A 21,914-nucleotide genomic window follows, 5' to 3' on the forward strand; every position below is an offset into this window, starting at 1 on the left:
CCCAGAGAACAAGGAGCTGGGCCCTCCGGGGGCCGACAGCGGGGGCTCAGAGATGCGGAGAGGGAGGTGGCCTAGGGCCCCACCCGCTTCCCGCCAGCTGCGTACCCACAGCCGCAACCCCTCCGTTTCCCCGAATCTCCATCCCACCCCCAGCTCCACCCCACCTTTCAGGTTCCGCCCAGGGTGGGGGTGGGGCGGAGAGCTCCCAGCCTGGGGCCTCACTGGAGCCGAGGACCCCTTTCCCGGTACCAGGGGAGCGGGTCGGGCCTGTGCCCAAGCCTCTAGCTGCCATGGCGGTGTCGTGTTTTAATCAAGTCTGTGTTTTTCTCCTGTCTTTCCCACTCCCCGGTCCACTTCTCTGTCTCTCTCCTTAGAGCCTCTGTCTGTTTCTCTTGCTCTCTCCGTGCTCTGGCGTCCCAGCCGCCCCTCTCCATCTCTGTCTCGCTCTTCCTGCCCCAGCGCCCCGTCCCTCCCTCTCTAATTCTCCCTCTCGCGTCCCTCTCCCTGTGGCCTCGCTCTGTCGCCGCCGTCCCTCCCTCGCCTTGGCCAGCCCCCTCTCGCTCTCACCTCCTGCTCTCCCGCCTCCCTGCGGCCCCTTTCTCCCTGCAGGTATCTGACTCTCTCCATCTAGGCCCCGCCGCCCCTCCCCGTCTCGGCCGGTCCCTCCCCTCCCCCCTCCCTTCCGCGGGCTGGGGGCGGTGCTGTGACGCGACGGGGCGGGGGCAGGAAGGGGGAGCTGACGCTGCGGCTGCCTCCCGCGGCCCCGGCCTTTTGTGCGGGCGGCGGGCGGCGGGCGGCGGGCGGCGGGCGGCGGGCGGCGGGCTGCGGGCGGCGGCGGGGTCGGGTGCGGGCGGCGGCCGAAGAAGGCGAGGGGCCTGCCCAGCGGGGACGCTCAGCCGGGCCCGGCCCTGCCCTGCGGCTGGGCGCGCCCGCCGCTCCGCATCCATGTTCGAGTGAGGACCGCGGCGGGGGCGGGGGAGGGTCGGGAGGAGGTCGGGGGGGAAGGGGCTCCTCGGGCTCGGCTGGGGGTGGCGCGGCAGCAGCCGAGGTCCGGGAGCTTGTGCACCGGGGGCCGGCCAGGGGGAGGGGAGGGAGGCGTTGGGGGCCCATGGGTGCACTCGGGGATGGGCCCTGGCGGCGGGGAGGCTCCCGGGGCCGGTTCGTTGGCTTGGCGGGGCTTTGGCTGGGGGACCCGGCCTCATCCCGCGGGGGTACCGCGGCCTTCCGGGAGCGCCCCGGGCCTCCTTCGCCTCTGTCTGGGAGGCGAGGGGTGTGCGCGAGGTTGACCCAGGTCTTCGGGCCTGCGGTCGAGGCAGGACGCAGACGAGCCCCCTCCGGCCGGGCCCCCAGGCCCCGGAGCCCGGGGCAAGCCCGGGAGCAGCCTCTCCCGGTCTGGGCCCCCTCCCGCCGTTGTGATCTGTTGCTGGTCCCGGGGCTGCTCGGATGGGGGCTGCTGCGTGGCTGGCCGGCCGACCGCGTGTGTGAGATCCTCTGGGGTCGTGGGCACGGAATTGACCTACTCTCTGGGCCCAGAGTATTTTAGATTTTTGCATTGTAGGTGTTTTGGAAGTGTGTATGCGTGTTTGTGTTCCTAGTGTGCAGGCAGCTGTGATCCTCTTTGGCTCCGTGTGTGTGTGATTTACCTCGAATTCCATCTGTGGCTCCATGTGTTGCTGTAAGCTCCCTGCGTGTGTCTGATTGTGACTGTAGTGTGGGTCTGGGGCTTTGTGTGCGTGGCTGTGACCTTCCGTGGTTGTGTGTGTGTAATGTATCTCATCCCGTCAGACCTATGCATGTCTGATTGTGACTTTGGAGTGTGTGTACATGTGTCTAAGTCTCCTAATGTGCAGACAGCTGTGATCCTCCTTGGCTGTGTGCATGTGTGTGAATTTATCTGGGATACCATCTGTGGTTCCAAGTGTCACTGTAAGTTGCCTGTGTGTTCAGTTGTGACTTTGTAGTGTGTGTGTGCATGTATCAGGGGCTCTTTGTTTGCTGCTATGACCCTTTGCGTCTGTGTGCTTATAATTTGCCTCTGAACCTGTTAGCTCTGTGTGCAAATGTAAGTCACCTGTGTGTGTCCATGTGTGACATTATTGTGTGTCTGGGGCTCGTTGAGTATGACTGAAACCCTCTGGGGTTGTACCTTTTATCTATTTCTGGTTCCATCTTTGTGTGAAAGTTCCTGTGTGTGTCCCTTCATGACATTGTACGTGCCTGGGCTTCCATGTGAGCAGCTGGGACCCTCTGGGGCTTTGTGTGAGTGAGAGAGAGACCCCTTGTGGCTCATAGTGAGCCTGGGACCCTCCCTCCTGAGACCTGGGGTGTACCCTTGACTCTCAGGAGCAATAATAGTAACTGATGTTGTTCCCCTGTTAACAGTTTATAAAGCATGTCCCAATGCATGATTTCAGTACCTGGCCACTCTGTTATCGAGATGTGTCCACGACCTCCCGGGGCTGCATATTTCCCAAGTCCTTCATGGCTGTGTGAGTGTCAGGGCTCTCTTGTCAGTCAGCAAACAGCAGCTGACATGTCCATCCCTTGCCACGTAAGAGCAGGTCTTTGCTCTGGCTTTCCCTCCAGATGGGGAATGCCATGAGAGCTGAGCTGACCCTAGACTTCATTTACCTGGGTTGTGCACATGTTAGCTGGGGTCCTCTGTGACTGTTCTTTCACTGTGTGGCGCTCTCTGTAACTGTGGGAATGTTACTTGCTTTCAAGTCTCCTCTGAGACTTTCTTGTGCCTGTATGTGTGAATGTACCTGGGACTTTGCATGGTTTTCTGTCTCTGTGACCCTCTGCAGCTGCGTGTGTGTTGTGCATGCATGCACGCGCATGTGTGTGTAACTTCTGGGACTTTGTGTGTGGCTGTGGCGTCCTTGTGTGTGACTGTGCTGAGACTCTGTGGCTTTGTGTGTGACTGTAATATACCTGTGATACTACTGCAGGGTGTATGGGGGGTGAGGGGTAGGGGAGACTTCTTACAACTGTGGGGAACTGCAGTTTGCCTGTGACAGTGGCTGTGTGTGAGCCACATCGAGGTTCCCTTTTGTGTACACCTGCGTAGGCCTCTGCCCCTCTCTGACCAGAGGGAGTTGTTGGCCTCTTTAGGCCTGGGAAACCGGAGGTGAGGTGTCTGCAGTGACAAAACCCCATTCTCTTCCAAGTCCCTGAGCCATGTCACCGTGTTGGGCTCCTCCCTTCCCTCTGCTGCAGCCTGCCTGGTTGGGCAGCCTCCGGGCTGTCAGGCTCGAGCACTTCCTCTTTGTCCTGCCAAGGAGCAAGATCTGGGGGTGCAGGCTGGGCCCTGTCTGTGTGTGTCGGACTTGTCTGCAGGCGCCCTCCCGTAGACCTGAGGCTGCAGGAGAGTAGGATAGCTGGAGGAGGGGTCTGCATTTCGGGCTAGAGAGGCAGGAAGATGAGGCAAGAGAGGAGTGTGGTCACCCCTCCTTTAAACCCTCCCCGAGCTCACCAGGGCCGTCAGGGTGAAGCCTGAACACCTGCTCAGGGCCCAGAGGGCCTGCAGGTGGGCCTGTGGCCTCCTGTCCTCCTTCCCCAGCCCCACTGGCCACCTCGCTCCTCCTCAGACCTGCCAAACTCAGTCCTGTGCCGAACTCACTGTTCCTGCCCCTAAAACAGTCTTCCCCAGCCCTTTGCCAGATCTGCTCCTTTGGGCTCAGCTCAAGTGTGCCTTGCACACCAACCCACTGAGCCCTCCTTATATCCGTGGTCCTCAAACTTGAACATGCATTAGAGTCTCCTGGGCCCCACCCGCACTTCCTGATTCAGGAGGTCTGCGGCAGGTTCCAGACTCTGCATTTCTGACAGCTTCCAGGCCCTGCTGCTGCTGCCCCTGTGAGCAGCGCTGCCTCACAGCACTGACCAGTGTCTGAGATCATCATCTTTATTTATATGATCTCTTACTGATCGTCTCTGTTCCCCCATCAGAATGTCAGGTCCCTGCGGGCAGGTGTTGCATCTGCCTTGCCCACTTCTGTGTCCCCAGTGCCTGGTGCAGGGCGGGTGCTCCGTGTGCACTTAGGGGTGACTGACTGGGGTTGGTGTCCGTTTGGGCTCCAAATGCCAGGCTGAGGTGTCTGTGCAGGGGTCAGCGTGGCACCTTGGCAGCAAGTGCTCTGGGGTGGCGGCAGGGCTGCGTGTTCCATCTTAGTGTGAAATTCCCTAATCAACCAGAGCACCTTCCAGGTGGTGGGCTCTCTGTATGTATGTCCTCCAGACAACCCTGGGAGGTGGATACTGCTGTTATCCCCATTATACTCAAGAAGAAACTGAGGCACAGAAAGGTTCAGACACTTGCCCAAGATCACAGGGAAGTGGTCCAGCTGAGATCTGCAGCGGCCTCAGCCTGCGGAGGGTTGGGCCAGTGGTACACTTGGTGGAACCCAAGTTTGGAGGGTGGGGGGCACGGGGGGGGTCAATCACTCATTCAGTCCACAGGGGCAGAAGCTTGCGGAGCACCTGCTGTGCACCAGGCCTCATTCTAGGCAATGGGGTGCATCTGGGAACAAAACCCCCTTCCCCTGTGAAGTGCGTGGGGGAGGATTTGAAACGCGGGAGAAGTGCTGAGGAGAGAGATGAAGAGGGAGGGGGCTCGGGAGAGGGGATGTGGTTTACATGGAGGGTCGAGGGAAGGTATCTTGGAGAACTGGTCCCTGAGCAGAGGCGGTGAGGACCTTGCCTTCACCTGGAGTCGAATGCAGGGGGGGAGGACTCAGCCAGGAGGTCCCTGACCTGAGCAGGGAGGAGGCTACTGTGATGTCCAGGAGGGGGTACCATGGAGGCTGGGCCAGGCCGCTGGAGCAGGGGGAGGTGGGCCAAATAGAAATAATAGAGATTTGAGAGCTGGACCATGTGGGACTTGCTAATAGAGGAAAAATGAGGGGTGAGTAGGAAAGAAGAAGACGCTTAGGTTTTTAGCTCAAGCCACTGAGTGGAAAGTGGTTGTTCAATAAATATTTACTGTATGAATGAATTAATAAGTTAATTTTAAGACCAGCAGGCATTACCGAGAGCTCACTATGTGCCAGGCTCTGTTAGAAGCCCTTTACATGTACTGATTTGTTTAACCCTCCAGACAACTAGAAGAGAGCATGCATTTCTCACCCTTGGATTACAGATGAACTGACCGAGGCCCGGGGAGCTAGGGGGCCTGCTCTGGGTCACATGGCTAGGAAGTGGAGCAGGGTGGGTAGGTGGGGATCAATGGGCTGATGGGTGGGCCCCCCACGCCGGCCTGTCCCCCCACCCCAGCCTGTTTTTCCCCACATGCCCCTCCTCCTGTTCCCGCAGCACCACCCCGCACTCTGGCCGGAGCACGCCAAGCAGCTCCCCATCGCTCCGTAAGCGGCTTCAGCTCTTGCCGCCGAGCCGACCCCCACCTGAGCCGGAACCGGGTACCATGGTGGAGAAGGGGTCAGATAGCTCCTCAGAGAAGGGTGGGGTGCCCGGGACACCCAGCACCCAGAGCCTGGGCAGCCGGAACTTCATCCGCAACAGCAAGGTCGGTTGGTGCAAGCCCAGGTGCGGTGGGGGGAGGGGTGGGAGGGCAGGGGCACCCCGAGGCTCATTCTGACTCCATTCCTTTCTCTTACAGAAGATGCAGAGCTGGTACAGTGTGAGTATCGGGGCCGGGGGCCTTGCTGGAGGGATGAGAGGGAGGGGGACAGGTGCTGGGCCAGGGGCCCCTGGCTGCAGTAGTCACGGAGTGGGTGCTGGGGTCAGCAGACCTGGGGGGGTCATATCCTATGCTGCTACTTACATGCTCTGTGACCTTGAGTGAGTTGCTTAACCTCTCTGGGTTTCTGTCTCCTTGAGAAACAGTTCTGACCTCACTAGACTGAAGGGAACGTTCCCTGAGAGTCAGTGATACCGGTGGGTACGTGGCACAGGACCTGGCTTAGGTAGCAATCCGTAAATGGCTCTCGTAATGGTTACTCTTGTGTTACAGGCAGTAGGAGCCAGAGGTGAGCTAGACGCTGAAGCCTCAGAGAGGCTCCTTCCAGGCTAGGAGACTGAGGGGTGCTGGGAGCTTTGGGGGACAGAATTAGGGGTGTGGCCCCCTGTCCCGGTTCTCACCTCCCAAACTTCCCCCAGATGCTGAGCCCCACGTACAAGCAGCGGAATGAGGACTTCCGTAAACTGTTCAGCAAGCTCCCTGAAGCCGAACGCCTCATTGTGGGTGAGTCCCTGCCAGCCAGACCCGGAGCTCCCAGCTCTGCCCTCCCGACCCTCCCGCATGTGCCGGCCCCGCGGCCAGGACAGCCATGTGACTCGGGTGTCTGCCCGTCTCTCCCCTCGGCCGCCTCAGATTACTCCTGTGCCTTGCAGCGCGAGATCCTCCTCCAGGGCCGCCTCTATCTCTCCGAGAACTGGATCTGCTTCTACAGCAACATCTTCCGCTGGGAGACAACAGTGAGCTGACCGACCTGGGACGAGGAGGGGCCCCAGGGCGGGCAGGGCCCTGGCCCCTTCTGACCTGTCTTTTGTCCTCAGATTTCCATCCAGTTGAAGGAAGTGACGTGTCTGAAGAAGGAAAAGACGGCCAAGTTGATCCCCAACGCCATCCAGATCTGCACGGAGAATGAGAAGGTGAGCGAGAGGACCAACAGACAGGGGCCCCGGGGTCCCCGATCTTCACCGGCTCCTCTCTCCTCCCCACCACCCAGAGCCCTGTTGACTCAGCACCCAGCTTCTCTCATCTTCCCTTTCTCTTTATTCTCCCGGCCCCAGCGTGGGCTCCTGCAGTCTCTGACCCAGACTCCTGCACCTGCTCCTGTCTCAGGCCCTGCAGTCTGTCCCCTGACACAGCTGTTCAGGGATAGTATTAACAGAAAAATTCTATCAGCTCAGAGGCCTCCTCCACCGGGAAGCCTTCCCTGATGCTCCATGTATCATGATTGTTGCCTCAGGGTCCAAGGGGGCTGCCTCACACCAGTGGTCCAGACAAGACTGGAGAAGGAAATGGGGCGGGAAGACTTCAAGCAGACTTCCCTTTGTGTTTTCTTGGCCAAAAGGGGACCCGCTGGCCACCCACTGCGGGCATAGGAGACGGGGAATGTGCCTTGGGCTTCCCCCAAGCAGCCCAGCCAGTTTGGGCTGACCCTGTCTCCCGCCTTGGACTGTGAGCCCTGGCGCCAGGGCCCGGGGCCATCTCCTCATCGTGGTGACTCCAGGGTCATCCAGTGCTGGGCTGGGCACAGGACAGATATTCTGTGGAATGAGTGAAGGGATGAATGAATACATCAGCATGGAGAACCGGGAACAGGGTGCAGCGGGTGGAGCTTCCTCCTCCCTCCAGCCTTGTCTCTCCCCCAGGGCTCACACCCCTCTCTCTTCTGCAGCATTTCTTCACCTCCTTTGGGGCCCGAGATCGCTGCTTCCTCCTCATCTTCCGCCTCTGGCAGAATGCACTGCTTGAAAAGGTGGGCCTGGGCGAATCCTGGGCAGGGGAACTAGGGGGAGGGCTGGGGTGGGGGGGACCGTGGAGCCAGGGATGCCAGGACTCGGGGAACTGGAGGACCCCTCCAGCTCTTCTCCATGGGCACCAGACCCAACGTGCCTGCAGCTCTTCCATAGGCCCCCACAGGGGGCCGCCACGGGCTCCGGTGCCACACCCTGCCCGTGAGAAATGCGCACTCACAGCCCCTTAGTCACCACCTGCAAATCAGAAATGCTCCAAAGACGGGGAGGTTTTTGGTAAAGCAAAACCTGACTTGAGCTGACATGGTTTACAGTCCCTATCAGCCGTCTAACAGAGTTTTGTGCTGCGCTGTCGATATGGTAGCCACTGGCCACACGTGCCTGTTGGACTGTTGAAACGTGGCTAGTGTGACTGAGGATCTGCATTTTTAATTTAATTTCAGTTTTAATTAATTTAAACTTAAAACACCACGTGTGCTTCTTGTATAACACAGGTCTGTATTTATCTCAATTAATGGGACTTTTCATATGTTTCAGGACCAAAAAATAATAATGTGAATGACTGGGGTAAATCTTAAATATAGTTGTGCTTCAGTATAATATTATAGTATCCAGTACAGAATATACCAGTGATTCTCAAACTCTGTAGTTTCGGGAATCCTTTACACTCTTTAAAATAATTATAGACTCCAAAGAGCTTCTGTTTAAGTAGAGTATATCTATCAATATATACTGTATTAGAAATTGAAACTGGGAAAATTTTTTTTGAAGTGCTCAGAGTTTGAGAAAGGAACAGAAGCAGGGCAGGCTTGGGAGAGGTAGTGGTGCAGTGGGTCAGTGGGAAGGCCTCCCACAGAGAGTAAGTTTTTCAATGTGTCTTTTTTTTTTTTTTCTTTAATATTTTGGCCTTGCTGCATGGCATGTGGCATCTTAGTGTCCCAACCAGGGATCGAACCCGCACCCCCCTGCAGTGGAAGCACAGAGTCTTAACCACTGGACCACCAGGGAAGTCCCGAAACTGGGAAAGTTTTAAACACAAGATACACAAACACGTATTACATTAGCCACCAGAACAATGATGACATCACATAGTCTCTGGAAAACTCCACTGTACACTCATGAGAGAATAAAAGTGAAAAGGGCAAGTGATATACTACTAGTAACACTTACCATACTTATGAAAATAATTTTGCCCTTATGGTTCCCTAAAAGCGTCTAGGGGATGTCCAGAAATCCTTGGACCATGCTTTGAGAACCTCTGGTATACACTGTACTTACTGGATCCTAAATACAATATAGATATTTTTAGTGCTGTATTATAGTATAGGCAGTGTATTATCTTTCTTAAATCCCCAAATTTCTTAATTTTGAATCGAGTCTTACACCAAAGATTTTTGAGTAAGGGATTTCAGACTTTTACTTTTTACATTCTGATAGTCTATTGTGGGTCAGCCCTGAGTGGGCTCTCCTGGAATGCCCACTGTGGTTGCATGAGTTTATGTAGCATGCATTCAGCTGCAAGTAGCTGAAAACCCAACCAGACAATGGTTTAAACAAACAGATACTGAATTACTTCAGATGATCATAATAATAGCTAACACTTAACCAGAGCTATTGGGTGCAAGGAACTGTCCTGAGCTCTCCATGAATGAACTTATTTAATCATCACAGCCACCCTTCAAGGCAGTGTGGTTAGTATCTTTATTTCACCAGTGAAGCACAGAGGGAAAGCCTTGCCCATGGGCACATATGCTTTTCTGTGGCAGAGCTGGGATTCTGACCCATTACAGTCAGGCTCTGGAGTCCACTTAATCACACTGATGCCCATGTAACAGGAGGTCTGGAGGCAGGCAATCCAGGGTAGATTTGAGGGCTCCCTATGTCGTCAAGGACCCAAGCTCTTGCCCATTATTCCACACCATCGTCCTTCTGCATATTGATGCTTTGTCCACATGCTTGTTGCCTCATGGTTGCAGGTGGCTGCTACAGCTCCAGATGTCATGCCCTCAGTTAAGTGTCCCAAACATGAAAGAAGAAAGGGATGGATGGAAAGTGGGCATTCCTTTATCAGGAAGGGAAAGCCTCCTTTAGCAGACTTTTCCTTGTATTTCTTTGGCCAAAACTTGGTCACATGATCACCCTTGGTTGCACAGGAAGCTGGGTATGTGGCAAAGGAACAATGAGTTGATATAAGCCAGTTATAATTCCCTGGGGCTTGGGAAGATTTTCACCCCGAACAAATCAGGCTTCTGCTGGCAGGAAGGGAGGGTGGATAGATGTCAGGTAGGCATCACACAGTGTCTGCTACTGCTGGCTTGTAGCACCTCAGAAGGCCCCAACCCACTCCTCCAGCAGGGCTGCACTCACTTCCTGTCTTCAGGGGCGGCTCCAGCTATGGCCATCCTCAGGGGCGAGAGCACTGGAGCAGGAGCCCGAGGGAGGGACAGTGCAGTGTCAAAGTCTCCAAGGAGGGCAAGGGCAGCCAGACTGCTGGGGATGGAGTTCAGCCCCGTCACCGAGTGCGAGTCACTGAACCCCATTGGTCAGATGGGGACTGTCCCTCCTTCACAGCACCCGAGCTGGGCCTAGAATAAGAGCTTGGAAATGTCAGCTCGTGGGAGGCAGTGCCGTCCAGTGGTTAGCTCCAGGGCTAGCCCAGCCCCCTGGGATCACATCTCAACACGGCCACTTCCTAATTGGATGACATTACCCACCTCTGTGCCTCAGCGTCATTATCTTAAAATGATGACAATATCAGCACCTACTTTACAGAATGGTTTTGAAGACTTGTTGAGTTAGCATGCATAAAGGGTTAGAAGAATGCCCGGCACATGGTAACAACTCAGTGGATGTCAGCTGCTGCTACTGCTACTATTATTACTATTAGTATCTCATCAGCATCATCCAGCCACTCCAGCCATGGGTAGCTTCTGAGGACACCTGGGCAAGTAGTTGGGGGCAGGACAGCATGGCAGGTGGGAGCATTGGCTCTGGAATCTGGCTGGGTTTGAACCCCAGAGTTGACCTCAAGCATGAGTTCTCCACCCTGGGCCTCATATTCTTTGTAAAACTGGGAACTTTAGCCCGTAGCTGTGGAAGTTTTGTGAGGACCTAAGGGAGAATTCCTGAGCACACTGGCTCCTATGCGATGGGGTGCCGAGTGAGATTGGGAGAGGTCTGGGATGGGAGGTCATGCTCCCCCTTGTGGACACTAGGGGAACTGCTGAGGCTGAGGGAGGGCTGGTGGGCGCTGGTGGGCGCTGGTGGAAGGGCTCTGGCCCTGATAAGGTGGAGGCTAACCTAACGTCCTGCCTGCCCAGACGCTGAGTCCCCGAGAGCTCTGGCACCTGGTGCATCAGTGCTACGGCTCAGAGCTGGGCCTCACCAGCGAGGATGAAGACTATGTCTGCCCCTTGCAGCTGAATGGTCTAGGGTGAGTCGGTGGCTGGAGGCTGGTTCCGGGGGTTGGGAGGAGAGAGCAGGGGCTGCGTGCAGAGCTCCTGGAGTCCTGGGTGGACTGAGGCGGGGGTGCAAAGTCTGGGAGACCAGGAGGGTGTGTGGGGTCTCAAAGATGCAGCGGTCTCACTCCCTCTCTTTCTCTGTAGGAGCCCCAAGGAAGTGGGAGATGTAATCGCCCTGAGCGACATCACCTCCTCAGGGGCAGCTGACCACAGCCAGGAGCCGAGCCCGGCAGGTTCGCGCCGTGGCCGCATCACCCCCAGCCTTTCCCGAGCCAGCAGTGACGCAGACCACGGGGTGAGCAGGCGCGTGGAGGAGCGGGGAGGGTGCTGGGTGGTGTCGGGGAGAGAGAGGGACAGACAGATTGAGGGGGACAGGGAGGGAATGGACAGAGAAGAGGTGGCTGGAGGGGTAAGTGAGGGGATGGATGGAGGGATGGGATGGAGCTGGGAAGATGGGCAAGGAGACCAGGCACAGGTAGGGAAAGAGAGACAGGCAAAGGTGGGACAGGTAGATAGATGGGAAGCGGGAGAGACAGAAGAGCCAAGAGAGGGCTGGCTGGCTGGATGAGGTTGGATACAAACAGGTATGGCATGGACAAGACAGGCATAAGAAAGCTCATGGCCCAGGCATCCAAGACAGGCCTGGCTGAGAGGCTGAGAGGAGTCCTCGTCTGGGTGGCCCCAGGGCCCCTCGTAGCTCAGCTAGGAGCTACACATGACCTCCCCGGCACTGGTTCTCCTACAGTCTCGAAGCCTTCTGAGGGATGTGGGTACACAAGGGGCCCTTAGGCTGGGACAAGGCTGGATTAAGCTTTTCTCTGCAGGCAGAGGAGGACAAGGAGGGGCAGGCAGACAGCCAGCCAGACGCCTCCTCCAGCCAGACAGTGACCCCGGTGGCTGAACCCGCGAGCTCAGAGCCCGCCCCACCTGACGGGCCCGCCTCCCTGGGCCCCTTGGATCTGCTGCCCAGCGAGGAGCTGTTGACAGACACGAGTAACTCCTCCTCATCCACGGGGGAGGAAGGTGAGGCAGGTGGCCGATTCCTTTGCTTTGGGTACACGTGACAGACCTCACTCACAGGGGCCGCACCAAGGGATTCGCTGGCTCATGGGACTGAAAAGTCCACAGAGTAGGCAGATAAGATAAGGCGTTTAAATGGTGTTGGTAGAAGTCTGTCCGTATTTAGCTCTGCTTTGCAGGCAGCTTAGCAGGGTGGATAAGAGTATAGACTCTGAAGCCAGATTGCTGGGGCTCAAATCCCGGCCACACTGCTTCCTAGCTGTGTGACTTGGGCAAATTATTCAACCTCTCTGAGCCTCATTTTCCTCATCTAAAAATTTTCCTCACCTGGGGTTAGCAATAATACTACCCACTTCATAGTGTTGTCATTGAGAGAATTAAATGTCTTAATACAGGTAAAGTGTTTGGGCCAGTTAGTAAGTGTCGGCTGTTATTATATCATCATCATCATCATCATCATTTCCATTTTCTCTGTGCCAACTTTATTCTCAGATAGCTTCTACTCTTGTGGCAGAAAGAGCCCCAGCCCTGCCCCAGACAAGCCTAGCAGAGAGAAAGCATGCTTTTCCCAGTGGCTGCACCAAAAGCTCTAGGGTTGGCTCTGACTGGAGAGCAAGCCCACCCCTGAGCCCATCACTGTGGATGATGGCCTGGCTTGGGACACATATACACCCCCATCCACCCACCCCTGAACCAATCACTGGGGCCGAAAGCTCAAGCTACTGAGCAGGCCCACCCCTGTCATCACTGGGACTGCAGGTGCGTGAGCCTAGGTGTGTGCTCCGCCTTGAACCCATGGTGGTAGCTTTGATTGTCTGGGCTTGGGGCACACGCCCACCCTAAAGCCATCCTGTGGTGGAGGGGGCTGAGTAGCTCCGTGTCTGTGTCCGCTCTGGTCCAGGAGGACTGGGCTGCCCAGGCACCCCACAAGACCTGGGAGTGGGGAGGAGCGGTCACTCAGAGGGAAACCGAGGAACGCAGGCAGCCTCATCCCCTGTCCTTCTCTGTCGCCCAGCCGACCTGGCAGCCCTCCTTCCTGACCTCTCAGGTCGTCTCCTCATCAACTCCGTCTTCCACGTGGGTGCTGAGCGGCTCCAGCAGATGCTGTTCTCAGACTCGCCCTTCCTGCAGGGCTTCCTGCAGCAGTGCAAGTTCACAGGTCAGGGGCCGAGGTGACCAAGGTACATGGGAGGGGGTGAGGAGGGGCCGGCCAGGAGACGGGCAGGCACCGCTGTGCAGATCAGGTGTGGCAGGCTGGGGAGTTAAAAGCAGCGTCTGTGAGGCCAGAGGGGCTCCGCCTCTTACCAGCTGAGTGGCCTTGGACCAGGTGCGGACCCTCTCTGTGCCTCGGTTTCTTCTGTGTGATGCGGGTGTGATACTAGTTACCTGCCTTGTCAGGGTCTCATGAGAACTAAATGAGTTAATACTAGAAAAGTGCCTAGAACAGCAGCAGATAGTAAGCATTTAATAAATACGGGTTAATGAGCACTCTGTCAGGCCCGTGCAGAGACCAGGACAGATGAATTCCAGAATCTAGTGAGAACAGCAGTAAACAGATACTCGGGCAGATAAGTGTGTATGTCAGAGAGGGAGGGGACTGTGTTCTGGGGGGTGTTAGGAAAGGCTGCTAGAAGGATGTGACATTGAAACTAAGGCCTGAAGGAGGAACTTTCATAGGGAAAGTGGAGGAGGTGGGAGAAGGAATCCAGGAGGCCAGCAGGGTACCTGCAAAGATCCTGAGGCTGGAGGCTGGCACTGGGAGAAGCCCCCTGCGGCTGGGCCCCTGTGGCCAAGTGTGGAGAGGGGAAGCCACAGCACCAGGGCAGGCAGAAGGGGCTGACCAGGGGACTAGCAGGGAGCTCGGGAGGCTGCAATAGAGATTCAAGTTGGGGAGGGCCTACTCAGATGGTAGTTTTCTCTGTTTCTTTTTTCTGTATTGATGAAAATGAACCACGTAGAATCCCCTGAAGAATGAGTAAGACTATGCCTTGTGTTGGGGGCACTCGAGTCCCCCCAAACTATGCTTATATCCTGGAGAGACTGGCACATCAGACTGAGGAGCTCAGACTTTGTCTGGCAGTCCTGGGGAGCCATGGAGTGTTGTAGACAGATAAGGGACAGGGTCAGGCTTGGCTTTGAGAAGCTACCGCTGGACCAGAGGTGGAGACTGAGGCCAGGAGCTCAGGGGGAGGCTGAAGAGGGGCCCTGGACAGACAAGGATGGGCTGAACTGGGACAGTACTCAGGCGGTCAGTGAATAGACGGGGAGGGAGTGTCCAGGACGAGGCTCAGGGCTCTGCAGGAAGCCTGGAGGACAGTGGGGCGAGGAGGGATGTGTTTGAGGAGATGCGGAGGCCAGTGGGTGTGAGGGGCCCTGCGGACTTCCAGGGGAAGGTGTTCAAGAGGTCGCAGGACCCTAGGTCTGAGGCCCAGGGGAGAAGCCAGGACTGGTAGAGAGGAGACGGGGGCTGCAGGGGTAGAGGAGGTGGCCCAGGAGGGCTGAGAAGTGTAGGCAGGAGAGAGGTCCCAGCTCTGAGGATCGTCAACATCTGAAGTTGTGGGCGTCCAGAGGGAAGATGGGGCAGACACCGGGGTGGGGGCAGGGAGGAGGCGCAGGTTTGGGGGCAAGTCCCCAGAGAACTGGAACCTTCCAGAAAAGCTGAGTCTCCTACAGCCTGTGGGCAAAGGACGGGAGAATGGTGTCTTCATTCTGCCCCTCCATCCTCCAGACGTGACCTTGAGCCCCTGGAGCGGGGACAGCAAGTGCCACCAGCGCCGAGTGCTGACCTACACCATTCCCATCAACAACCCGCTGGGGCCCAAGAGCGCCTCTGTGGTGGAGACACAGGTGTGCTAGGCAGGGTGGCCAGTGGGTGGGGTGGCCGGGGGCCAGGGTTGGGGGCTTGGCGCTGACTCCCTGTTCCTCCCTTGGCCCCGCAGACGCTGTTCCGGCACGGCCCGCAGGCAGGCGGGTGTGTGGTGGACTCAGAGGTGCTGACGCAGGGCATCCCTTACCAAGACTACTTCTACACTGCCCACCGCTACTGCATCCTGGGCCTTGCCCGGAACAAGGCCCGCCTCCGGTGAGCAGCGGCCCGGCCCCTCCACCTGACCCCCTGATGGTCCCAGGGCCCCTGCCCTAGTCTCCCCACCCCGAGTCAGCTGCAGAATGTTGGTTGCCACCGTGGCAGGCGAGCAGAAGTCAGGAACACCCCGAGGTGTTTGGCCTGAGCCACCAGAGGGATGGAGCCGCCATTGACTGGGAGGGGAAGGTGGGGAGGGGCAGGTTTGGGGGAAGATCGGAGCTCAGCTTGGGACTTGCTGAGATGTCTCTCAGAAGCCCGTGTGGAGTTGGACGCAGCAGCAAGATGGAAGGGGTTCGAGGGTGAGGTGTAGGCTAGGATGGCAGTCTGGGTGGGCAGTGCTGGGACAGCGCCGAAGGCGGGAGACCTGCCAAGGTAGTGGGCGTGGACGGAGAAGGGGCTGCGGGCTGAGTGGGGATCACAGGGAACCCTTGGGGGGTGTCTGTTTTGTCTGTGGGTGACAAGGGGCCCTCTCTGAATCAGGGGAGGGAAGGCTGCCCCCGGGAATGGGACAGCAAGGCTGGAGTCAGACCCTGACCCCGTCACCCCTTCCCCGACCCCAGAGTGTCCTCCGAGATCCGCTATCGGAAGCAGCCCTGGAGCCTTGTGAAGTCTCTCATTGAGAAGAACTCGTGGAGCGGCATCGAAGATTACTTCCACCACCTGGGTAGGGGACAGGGGTCCGGCCAGGGCCACAGACGGGGTCGGGGCCTGGCCGGGCGCAGACATGCAGGGCCCTCTCTCATGTCTGCAGAGCGAGAGCTCGCCAAGGCCGAGAAGCTGTCTCTGGAGGAAGGCGGGAAGGATGCACGCGGGCTGCTGTCCGGCCTGCGCAGGCGGAAGCGGCCCCTGAGCTGGAGGGCCCACGGTGACGGGCCGCAGCACCCGGACACTGACCCCTGCGCCCGGGCTGGCATGCACCCCTCAGGTGAGTTCCGTCAGGCCTGCGGGGGGGGGCAGTGCGGGGGAGGAGCTGGGGGTCCGGGTGGGGTGAGCGGGGATGAGTCTGTCTGACTCCGAGTTGCTCCCCCACAGGCTCCCTCAGCTCCCGCTTCTTGGAACCGTCCGTGGACCAGGGCCCCGGGGCAGGCATCCCCAGCGCCCTGGTTCTCATCAGCATTGTGTGAGTAAGGGGGCCGGGCTTGGGGGTCAGACAGGCCTGGATCTGCACCCTGGCTGTGTGAGCTTGGGCAAGTGCTTGGCCTCTCTGGGTCTCTGCTCACGTGAGAGCACGGGCTCCCCACCCCATAGCGAGGATTGAAGGAGGTGACGTTTGAGATGCGCCCAGCAGGGCTCCTCACATGGTGTAGTGCTCAGTCTGCCATGGCGAGGTTGTCCCTGCAGGGAGAGGGAAGCCTCGGGGCTCTGGGGGGGCGGTCAGAGGGGTCTGACCTCGCCCCCCGGGCTGGAGGAGCAGGCCCCCGAGGGAGCCGGAATTAGGTGAACCAGGAGAGGTGTGCAAAAGGAGCAATGTCACTTACACTTCATTCAGGTTTTCTGCGCCCAGCCCTGAGCTGTGTGATGCGAGGGACACAGTAGTGACCAGCAGCCCTGGGGGGAGACAGACCTGGCACCAGACCAGAGGGATGGGGTGGTGATGGAGGAAACGTGGGCGGAGGGGACAGGGAAGCCTTCGGAGGCCAGTGAAGGCTTCCTCCAGGCCGGACAGGTAGGCCGTCAGGGAAGGCTTCGCAGGAAAGCAGAGGCCTCTGAGCTGAGACCCCACGGGGATTAGGCGGGGAGACGGACATGCACAGAGGCCAGGGCTAGGGGCACGGTGCTCTGAGGAAGTGGAAGTGAGATCCATGCTTCCCGCAGACCCTGGGCAGTGAGAGATGGGCCACACGTTCAGCCTCTCTGGGCCTCAGTTGGCCAATAGCAGCAGTCCAGTGAGGTGCTGTGCGGTGTGCTCGGCTCAGGGCTGCCGGGGTCGGGGGCGGCCAGGACCGGCTGGGCGGCTCTCATCTCTTTGTCTCCCCCTCTCTGCCTCCTCAGGATCTGTGTGAGGTAGGGTCCTGCGTCCTGCCCTCCCCTCACCTGTGTCTCACCCTCAGCTTCAGCCCCTTGTCCTCACTCCATGCCCCCAGCTCCCCCAGCGAGGTGGCCTGGAGCAGCAGTTGAGGGCTCGGGCATCAGACAGGCCTGGGTTTGAACCCTGACTTTGCTGCTTATGGACTGTGTGACCCTAGGCATGTCACTCACCCTGTCTGAGTCTTAGTTTCCTCCTCTGCAAAGAGGGCGAATCATGGCACCCCTTCAAGGTGTGGTCACGTGGGTGACCCCCCACTTGTGGGAACGTTGGTATCCTGACTCCTGACCTCTGACCTCTCCCCCCAGCCTCATCGTCCTCATTGCCCTCAACGTCCTCCTCTTTTACCGCCTCTGGTCCCTGGAGAGGACAGCCCACACTTTCGAGTCCTGGCACAGTCTGGCCCTGGCCAAGGGGTGAGTGGGTAGTCTCAGGGAGCTGGGAGCTTGGGCAGGTCGGGGGAGGCCCAGACCCCACTCAGGCCCTGTATCCCCCACAGCAAGTTCCCCCAGACGGCCACGGAGTGGGCGGAGATCCTGGCCCTGCAGAAGCAGTTCCACAGCGTCGAGGTGCACAAGTGGAGGCAGATCCTGCGGGCTTCTGTGGAGCTCCTGGACGAGGTGCGGCTCTGGGCTGCGGGATCCTGCATTCAAATCCCAAGATGCGGCATATGCATCTGGGCCTCACGTTCCTTCTCTGTTAAATGAGGAAGCCATTCATAGTCCCTACCTCCCAGGGTTGCTGGAAAAATCAGTGGGATGGAAGAAAGAATTTATTGGTTCTCATCCTGGGAAAAAAGTCCAGGAATGTCCGACCTCAGGCATGGCTGGATCCAGCCACTCAATAGTAGTAAGAATCAGTCTCTTTTACCATCTCTTGACTCTGCCCACCCCCAGGGTTGCCTTTGTTTGGGGCATCCTAGGATGACCAATATGGTACCTACAGTTCCAGGGTAACATCCAAAGGAAAGAGCTCATTCTTACTGGATACTGGGGTCACATTCCCATCCCTGAACCAGTCATAGTGGCCAGGGATAGATAAGGCTTCGTCACTGAACCCCTCCCCGCCTATGAGGTGACTAAGGGGTCACGTGAGGGTGGGAAAGAGGTTCTCCAAAGGTTATTGGGATCTCATCTCCAGAAGGGGTTGCCCCAGACAACCACTGTAATTTGCTGGCAGCATCTATTCAGACGGCCGGGTTCAAATTCTGACCTGTGACCTCGTGCAAGTGACTTCACCACTGGGGCCTTGGCTTCCTCCTCTGTAAATGGGATGATAATCTATGTTACCTCAAAGGCTGCTGTGAAAATTAAAGGAGTTAGCTTCTGAGTAGTGCCCAGCTCATGCAAACACCTCACCTGCATTCACTGTTGTTAGTGAGATCCCGCAAAGCAGGTGCTCAGTAAATGTGGTGGGGGGTGTCAGCACAGACGCCAGGCGCTGGGGAGCATCTGGCATTGGCTGGGTGCCCAAGGGCATCAGAGCCCACGTTGCTGGGTGATGGTGAAAATCATTCCTGGTCACTATGGACCGTAATGCTGAGGCCCACCTTTAGGGGCCTCATTGCACCCTGAAATCATGCTCAGAGGGAGATGCTCATGCAGGAAAGGGCTGTGCAGGACAGGGGAGAGGGGTCACTGAGACTGGGGTCCCGTCGCTCAGAGAGAGGGAGGTCAGGGCCTTCCCATCCTCAGTTCAATTCTGATTATTTCCTCTCTCAAACTGCCAAGGGCATGGGATTGACTGCACAAATTAATACTAACAGCAGACACCAATTGAGCCGGGCTGTTCTAAGAGCTAAAATGACCAACTGATTTGTTTCTCATGGCCAGCCTCCGAGGGGGGTGCTCTTGTTACCCCCCATCTAACAGATAGGAACGTTGAGGTAGAGGCATTCCCAAGGTCGCACGGCAGGGAATAAGAATAGCTAACATGTACCCAGCACCTCCTGTGTGCCAGGTCCTAGGCGTTCACCCGTCAGATTCCTGAATTAATCCTGTGAAGCAGGTATGTTACTGACCCACGTTTCAGCTGAGGGACCTGGGACAGTTAAGGGACTTGCCCAAGGTTACCCAGTAAGTAGCAGAGCCAGGACTTGAACCCAGGCCACCTGGGCCCCTTCCACCTGCTGCCTATGAGAAGTAAAACTGGGTGCAGAATGGCTGGGGTGCAGAGGCACAGGCTGACCTTGGCCTCTCTGGACCTTCCCCAGCTCCTCAGCTGCAGCATGTTGGGGGATGCATCACCCCTCCCAGCACTCATCCCCCACCCTGCCCCACCTCTTCCCCCAGATGAAGTTCTCGCTGGAGAAGCTGCATCAAGGCATCACCATCTCAGACCCTCCCTTCGACTCCCAGCCACGGTCCGACGACAGCTTCTCCTGAGGATATCTGGTCACTCGGCCATCCCCCCAAATGGACAGATGGACACAGAGGCTCGGTGGCCACTGCTGGCTCGGTGTGAGCGCCGGGAACCTCCCGCCCACCCCTCCCAGTGGCCCGGCCAGGGGCCACGCAGACATGGGGACCACAGAACCGAGATGCACTTTAGACCAGCGTGTGTGAGTCCAGCTGCCATCGCCTGCCCCGCCAGGGCACTGGCCCGGCCTTCGGCAGGCCCCCCACTAACTTATTGTGCTCGGCTGGGGTTATGGGGGGCACCTCCCGGGGTGCACGATTCCCTCAGCTCTGGGTTTAATGTATTATATTTATTTGGGGCTGACAGAGCCCCAATAAAGGGTTGGAAATGGCTGTGGCTGTGCCTGCGGGGCCCTGGGAGTGGGTGGGAGCCTCCTGTTGCACTCAGATCCCACTGTGGTAGGAGGGGCGTACCGTCCATTTTCTGGGGCCACAATCACTGACGCGACCTGGAATTCCTGAGCATCTTTCACAAGCTTTGCACCATCAGGGTCCAGTGTGGGGGCTGTGAGGACAGACTGGTGGCTGGTGGCTTGGTTCAGTCCTACCTCTGATGCTTAGTGGGCATGTCACCTGGAGCAGGTCAGCCTCTCTGAGCTTCGGCTTGTTCTGTACAATGAGCATAAGAATAGTACCTGTTGGGGACTTCCCTGGCGGCCCAGTGGTTAGGACTCTGCGCTTCCACTGCAGGGGTTGTGGGTTTGATCCCCGGTCAGGGAACTCAGATCCTGCATGCCGTGCTGCAAAAAAAAAAAGAATAGCACCTGTCTCCCAGGGTTGTTAGAAGTGAGTCGTTCTCGAACTTTAGCTGCATCGGAATGTCCTGGAGGGCTCTTTAAAAAGCAGAATGCCGGACCGCACCCTCAGTTTCCCACTCAGCACGTCTGGGGTGAGTCTGCTGAGATCCTGCACTTCCAACAAGTTCCCAGGTGATGGTGATGCTGATTGTCCAGGGACCCCACTTTGAGAACCGCTTTATAAGGTTTCAAGGAGTTAATAAAGGTGGCTACTTATAACAGGGTCTGCACAGAGTAAGTAGTCAATAAATATTACTATTATAGCAGAAAACTTGAGGAGAGAAAAAAGTAAGTCATGTAGTGGGGACCAAGTATGTACCAGGCTCTGTGCCACGGTCTGATGTTCATTTAATTCTCACAGTTACTCCATGAGATGGAGACAAACAAAACGGTTACATGCCTGGCGCCACTCAGCAGGGAGGCAAGGCCTAGCCCCTGGTGTCTCCACATTTAGATACAGGGGCCCCCTTCAGGACCCCACACCAGCCCGTCCAAGTTGTCGCCATCTGGACCCCATCTTACCGTTGTGGAAATGGGCCTAGAGGCAAGGTCTCGGTCCAGGTAGAACCTAGGTTTGTCTCACTCAAACCCTGTTCTGGTTCCAGAGTGAGTGAGGAGGGGTAAAGAGAGACCTTTGACAAGTCACAGTCAGGCTGTAAGAATCTTAATTGATGGCTTGGGGCAGAGGACTGGAGGAGGGGCTGGATTGGGCAGGATGGACCACAGGTGACAAAGGGCAGAGCCAGCCTCCTCTAACCTCTAGCTATGTGATCATGGCAAGTTACCCATCCTGAGCCTCAGTTTCCCACACCTGTAAAATGGGCATAATGGTAAAACCCATCTTGTAGGAAGAATTAAATGAGTTAATATTAGTAAAGTGCTTAGAACAGCACCAAGCCCATAGTAGGTGCTCGGCCAACGTCAGTTTGTAGGGCTGTCACTAGGTGCCCCTGCCTGGTGCCTACGACCTGTCCTCACTGTGCTTCTGCCTGCCACCCCCGATCAGAGGGGAGGGATCAGAAGAGCAAGAGAGTTATTTTTTGCATGGGAATTTCACAGCCTAGGAGGTGCTGGCACAAAGGCCCAGATCACAAAGGTATCTGGTGTCCCTGGCTTGGTGTCCCTGGCTTCCTCTCCCTCTGCCCCGGGCCAGCCCCACCCTTGGTTCCTCTCGCCTGGCAAGGCTGCAGTGGGGAGATTCTGGAACTTCACCCCACCCAGAACTGGAGGTTAGGACCTGAGGAGCAACCCTGAGCCAAAAGTCTCCCACCCTGGTCTTGACGGAGCCTCCCCCCTCATCCTCTCCATTTAGCAGACAAGCCCCCTGCCATTGCCTGGCAGGATTCCAGATCCACCTGAAACCAGCTGCATGACCCTAGGCAAGGGAGTGTCTCTCTCTCAGCCTCAGTTTCCCTGTCTGTAAAATGCGGATTAATAATAGAAGTGCAATAAATGTTTGGGGAGGTAGAAGTGAATCCAGCATACCAGAAGGGCTCCGTGCTTGGCGGTTATTTATTCATTTGATGAATATTTATTGAGCACTTACAATGTGACAGGCACAGTGGAAGGTGCTGGAGACACAGTGGTGCACAGGACAGTGTCCTCACCCTGGGGGAGCTTGTTTTCCAGGGTTGGAGGGACAAGCAGTGAATGGAGAAAAACTAT

General features: G+C 57.2%; 1 protein-coding gene across 3 annotated transcripts; it reads left to right on the plus strand.

The window, feature by feature from the left end:
* Positions 1-803: 803 nt before the first annotated feature.
* GRAMD1A (GRAM domain containing 1A) lies at positions 804-19,785 on the plus strand. Of its 3 annotated transcripts, none has more exons than XM_081215924.1 (19): positions 804-953; positions 5,314-5,524; positions 5,618-5,638; positions 6,118-6,202; positions 6,332-6,435; positions 6,517-6,612; positions 7,365-7,445; positions 10,764-10,876; positions 11,049-11,199; positions 11,729-11,927; positions 12,940-13,083; positions 14,653-14,771; positions 14,864-15,006; positions 15,570-15,673; positions 15,761-15,934; positions 16,042-16,129; positions 17,344-17,451; positions 17,535-17,655; positions 19,327-19,785. In XM_081215924.1, exons 1-19 carry the CDS (start codon positions 946-948, stop codon positions 19,417-19,419), a joined length of 2,163 nt encoding a protein of 720 aa, XP_081072050.1. In that variant the 5' UTR covers positions 804-945; the 3' UTR covers positions 19,420-19,785. The 3 variants fall into 3 exon arrangements, with proteins under 3 accessions (XP_081072050.1, XP_081072052.1, XP_081072051.1); XM_081215925.1 differs by lacking the exon at positions 804-953 and adding an exon at positions 5,196-5,212; XM_081215926.1 differs by lacking the exon at positions 12,940-13,083.
* The last annotated feature ends 2,129 nt before the right edge of the window (positions 19,786-21,914 follow it).

This window comes from Mesoplodon bidens (assembly GCF_964165515.1).
Source record: "Mesoplodon bidens genome assembly, chromosome: 18".
In the NCBI taxonomy this organism is placed as follows: Eukaryota; Metazoa; Chordata; class Mammalia; order Artiodactyla; family Ziphiidae; genus Mesoplodon; species Mesoplodon bidens.

Coding starts and splice junctions, on each gene's coding strand:
- GRAMD1A (XM_081215924.1), top strand. Junction 7,446..10,763: donor AGAATGCACTGCTTGAAAAG/GTGGGCCTGGGC, acceptor CTGCCTGCCCAG/ACGCTGAGTCCCCGAGAGCT. Junction 11,928..12,939: donor CTCATCCACGGGGGAGGAAG/GTGAGGCAGGTG, acceptor TCTGTCGCCCAG/CCGACCTGGCAGCCCTCCTT.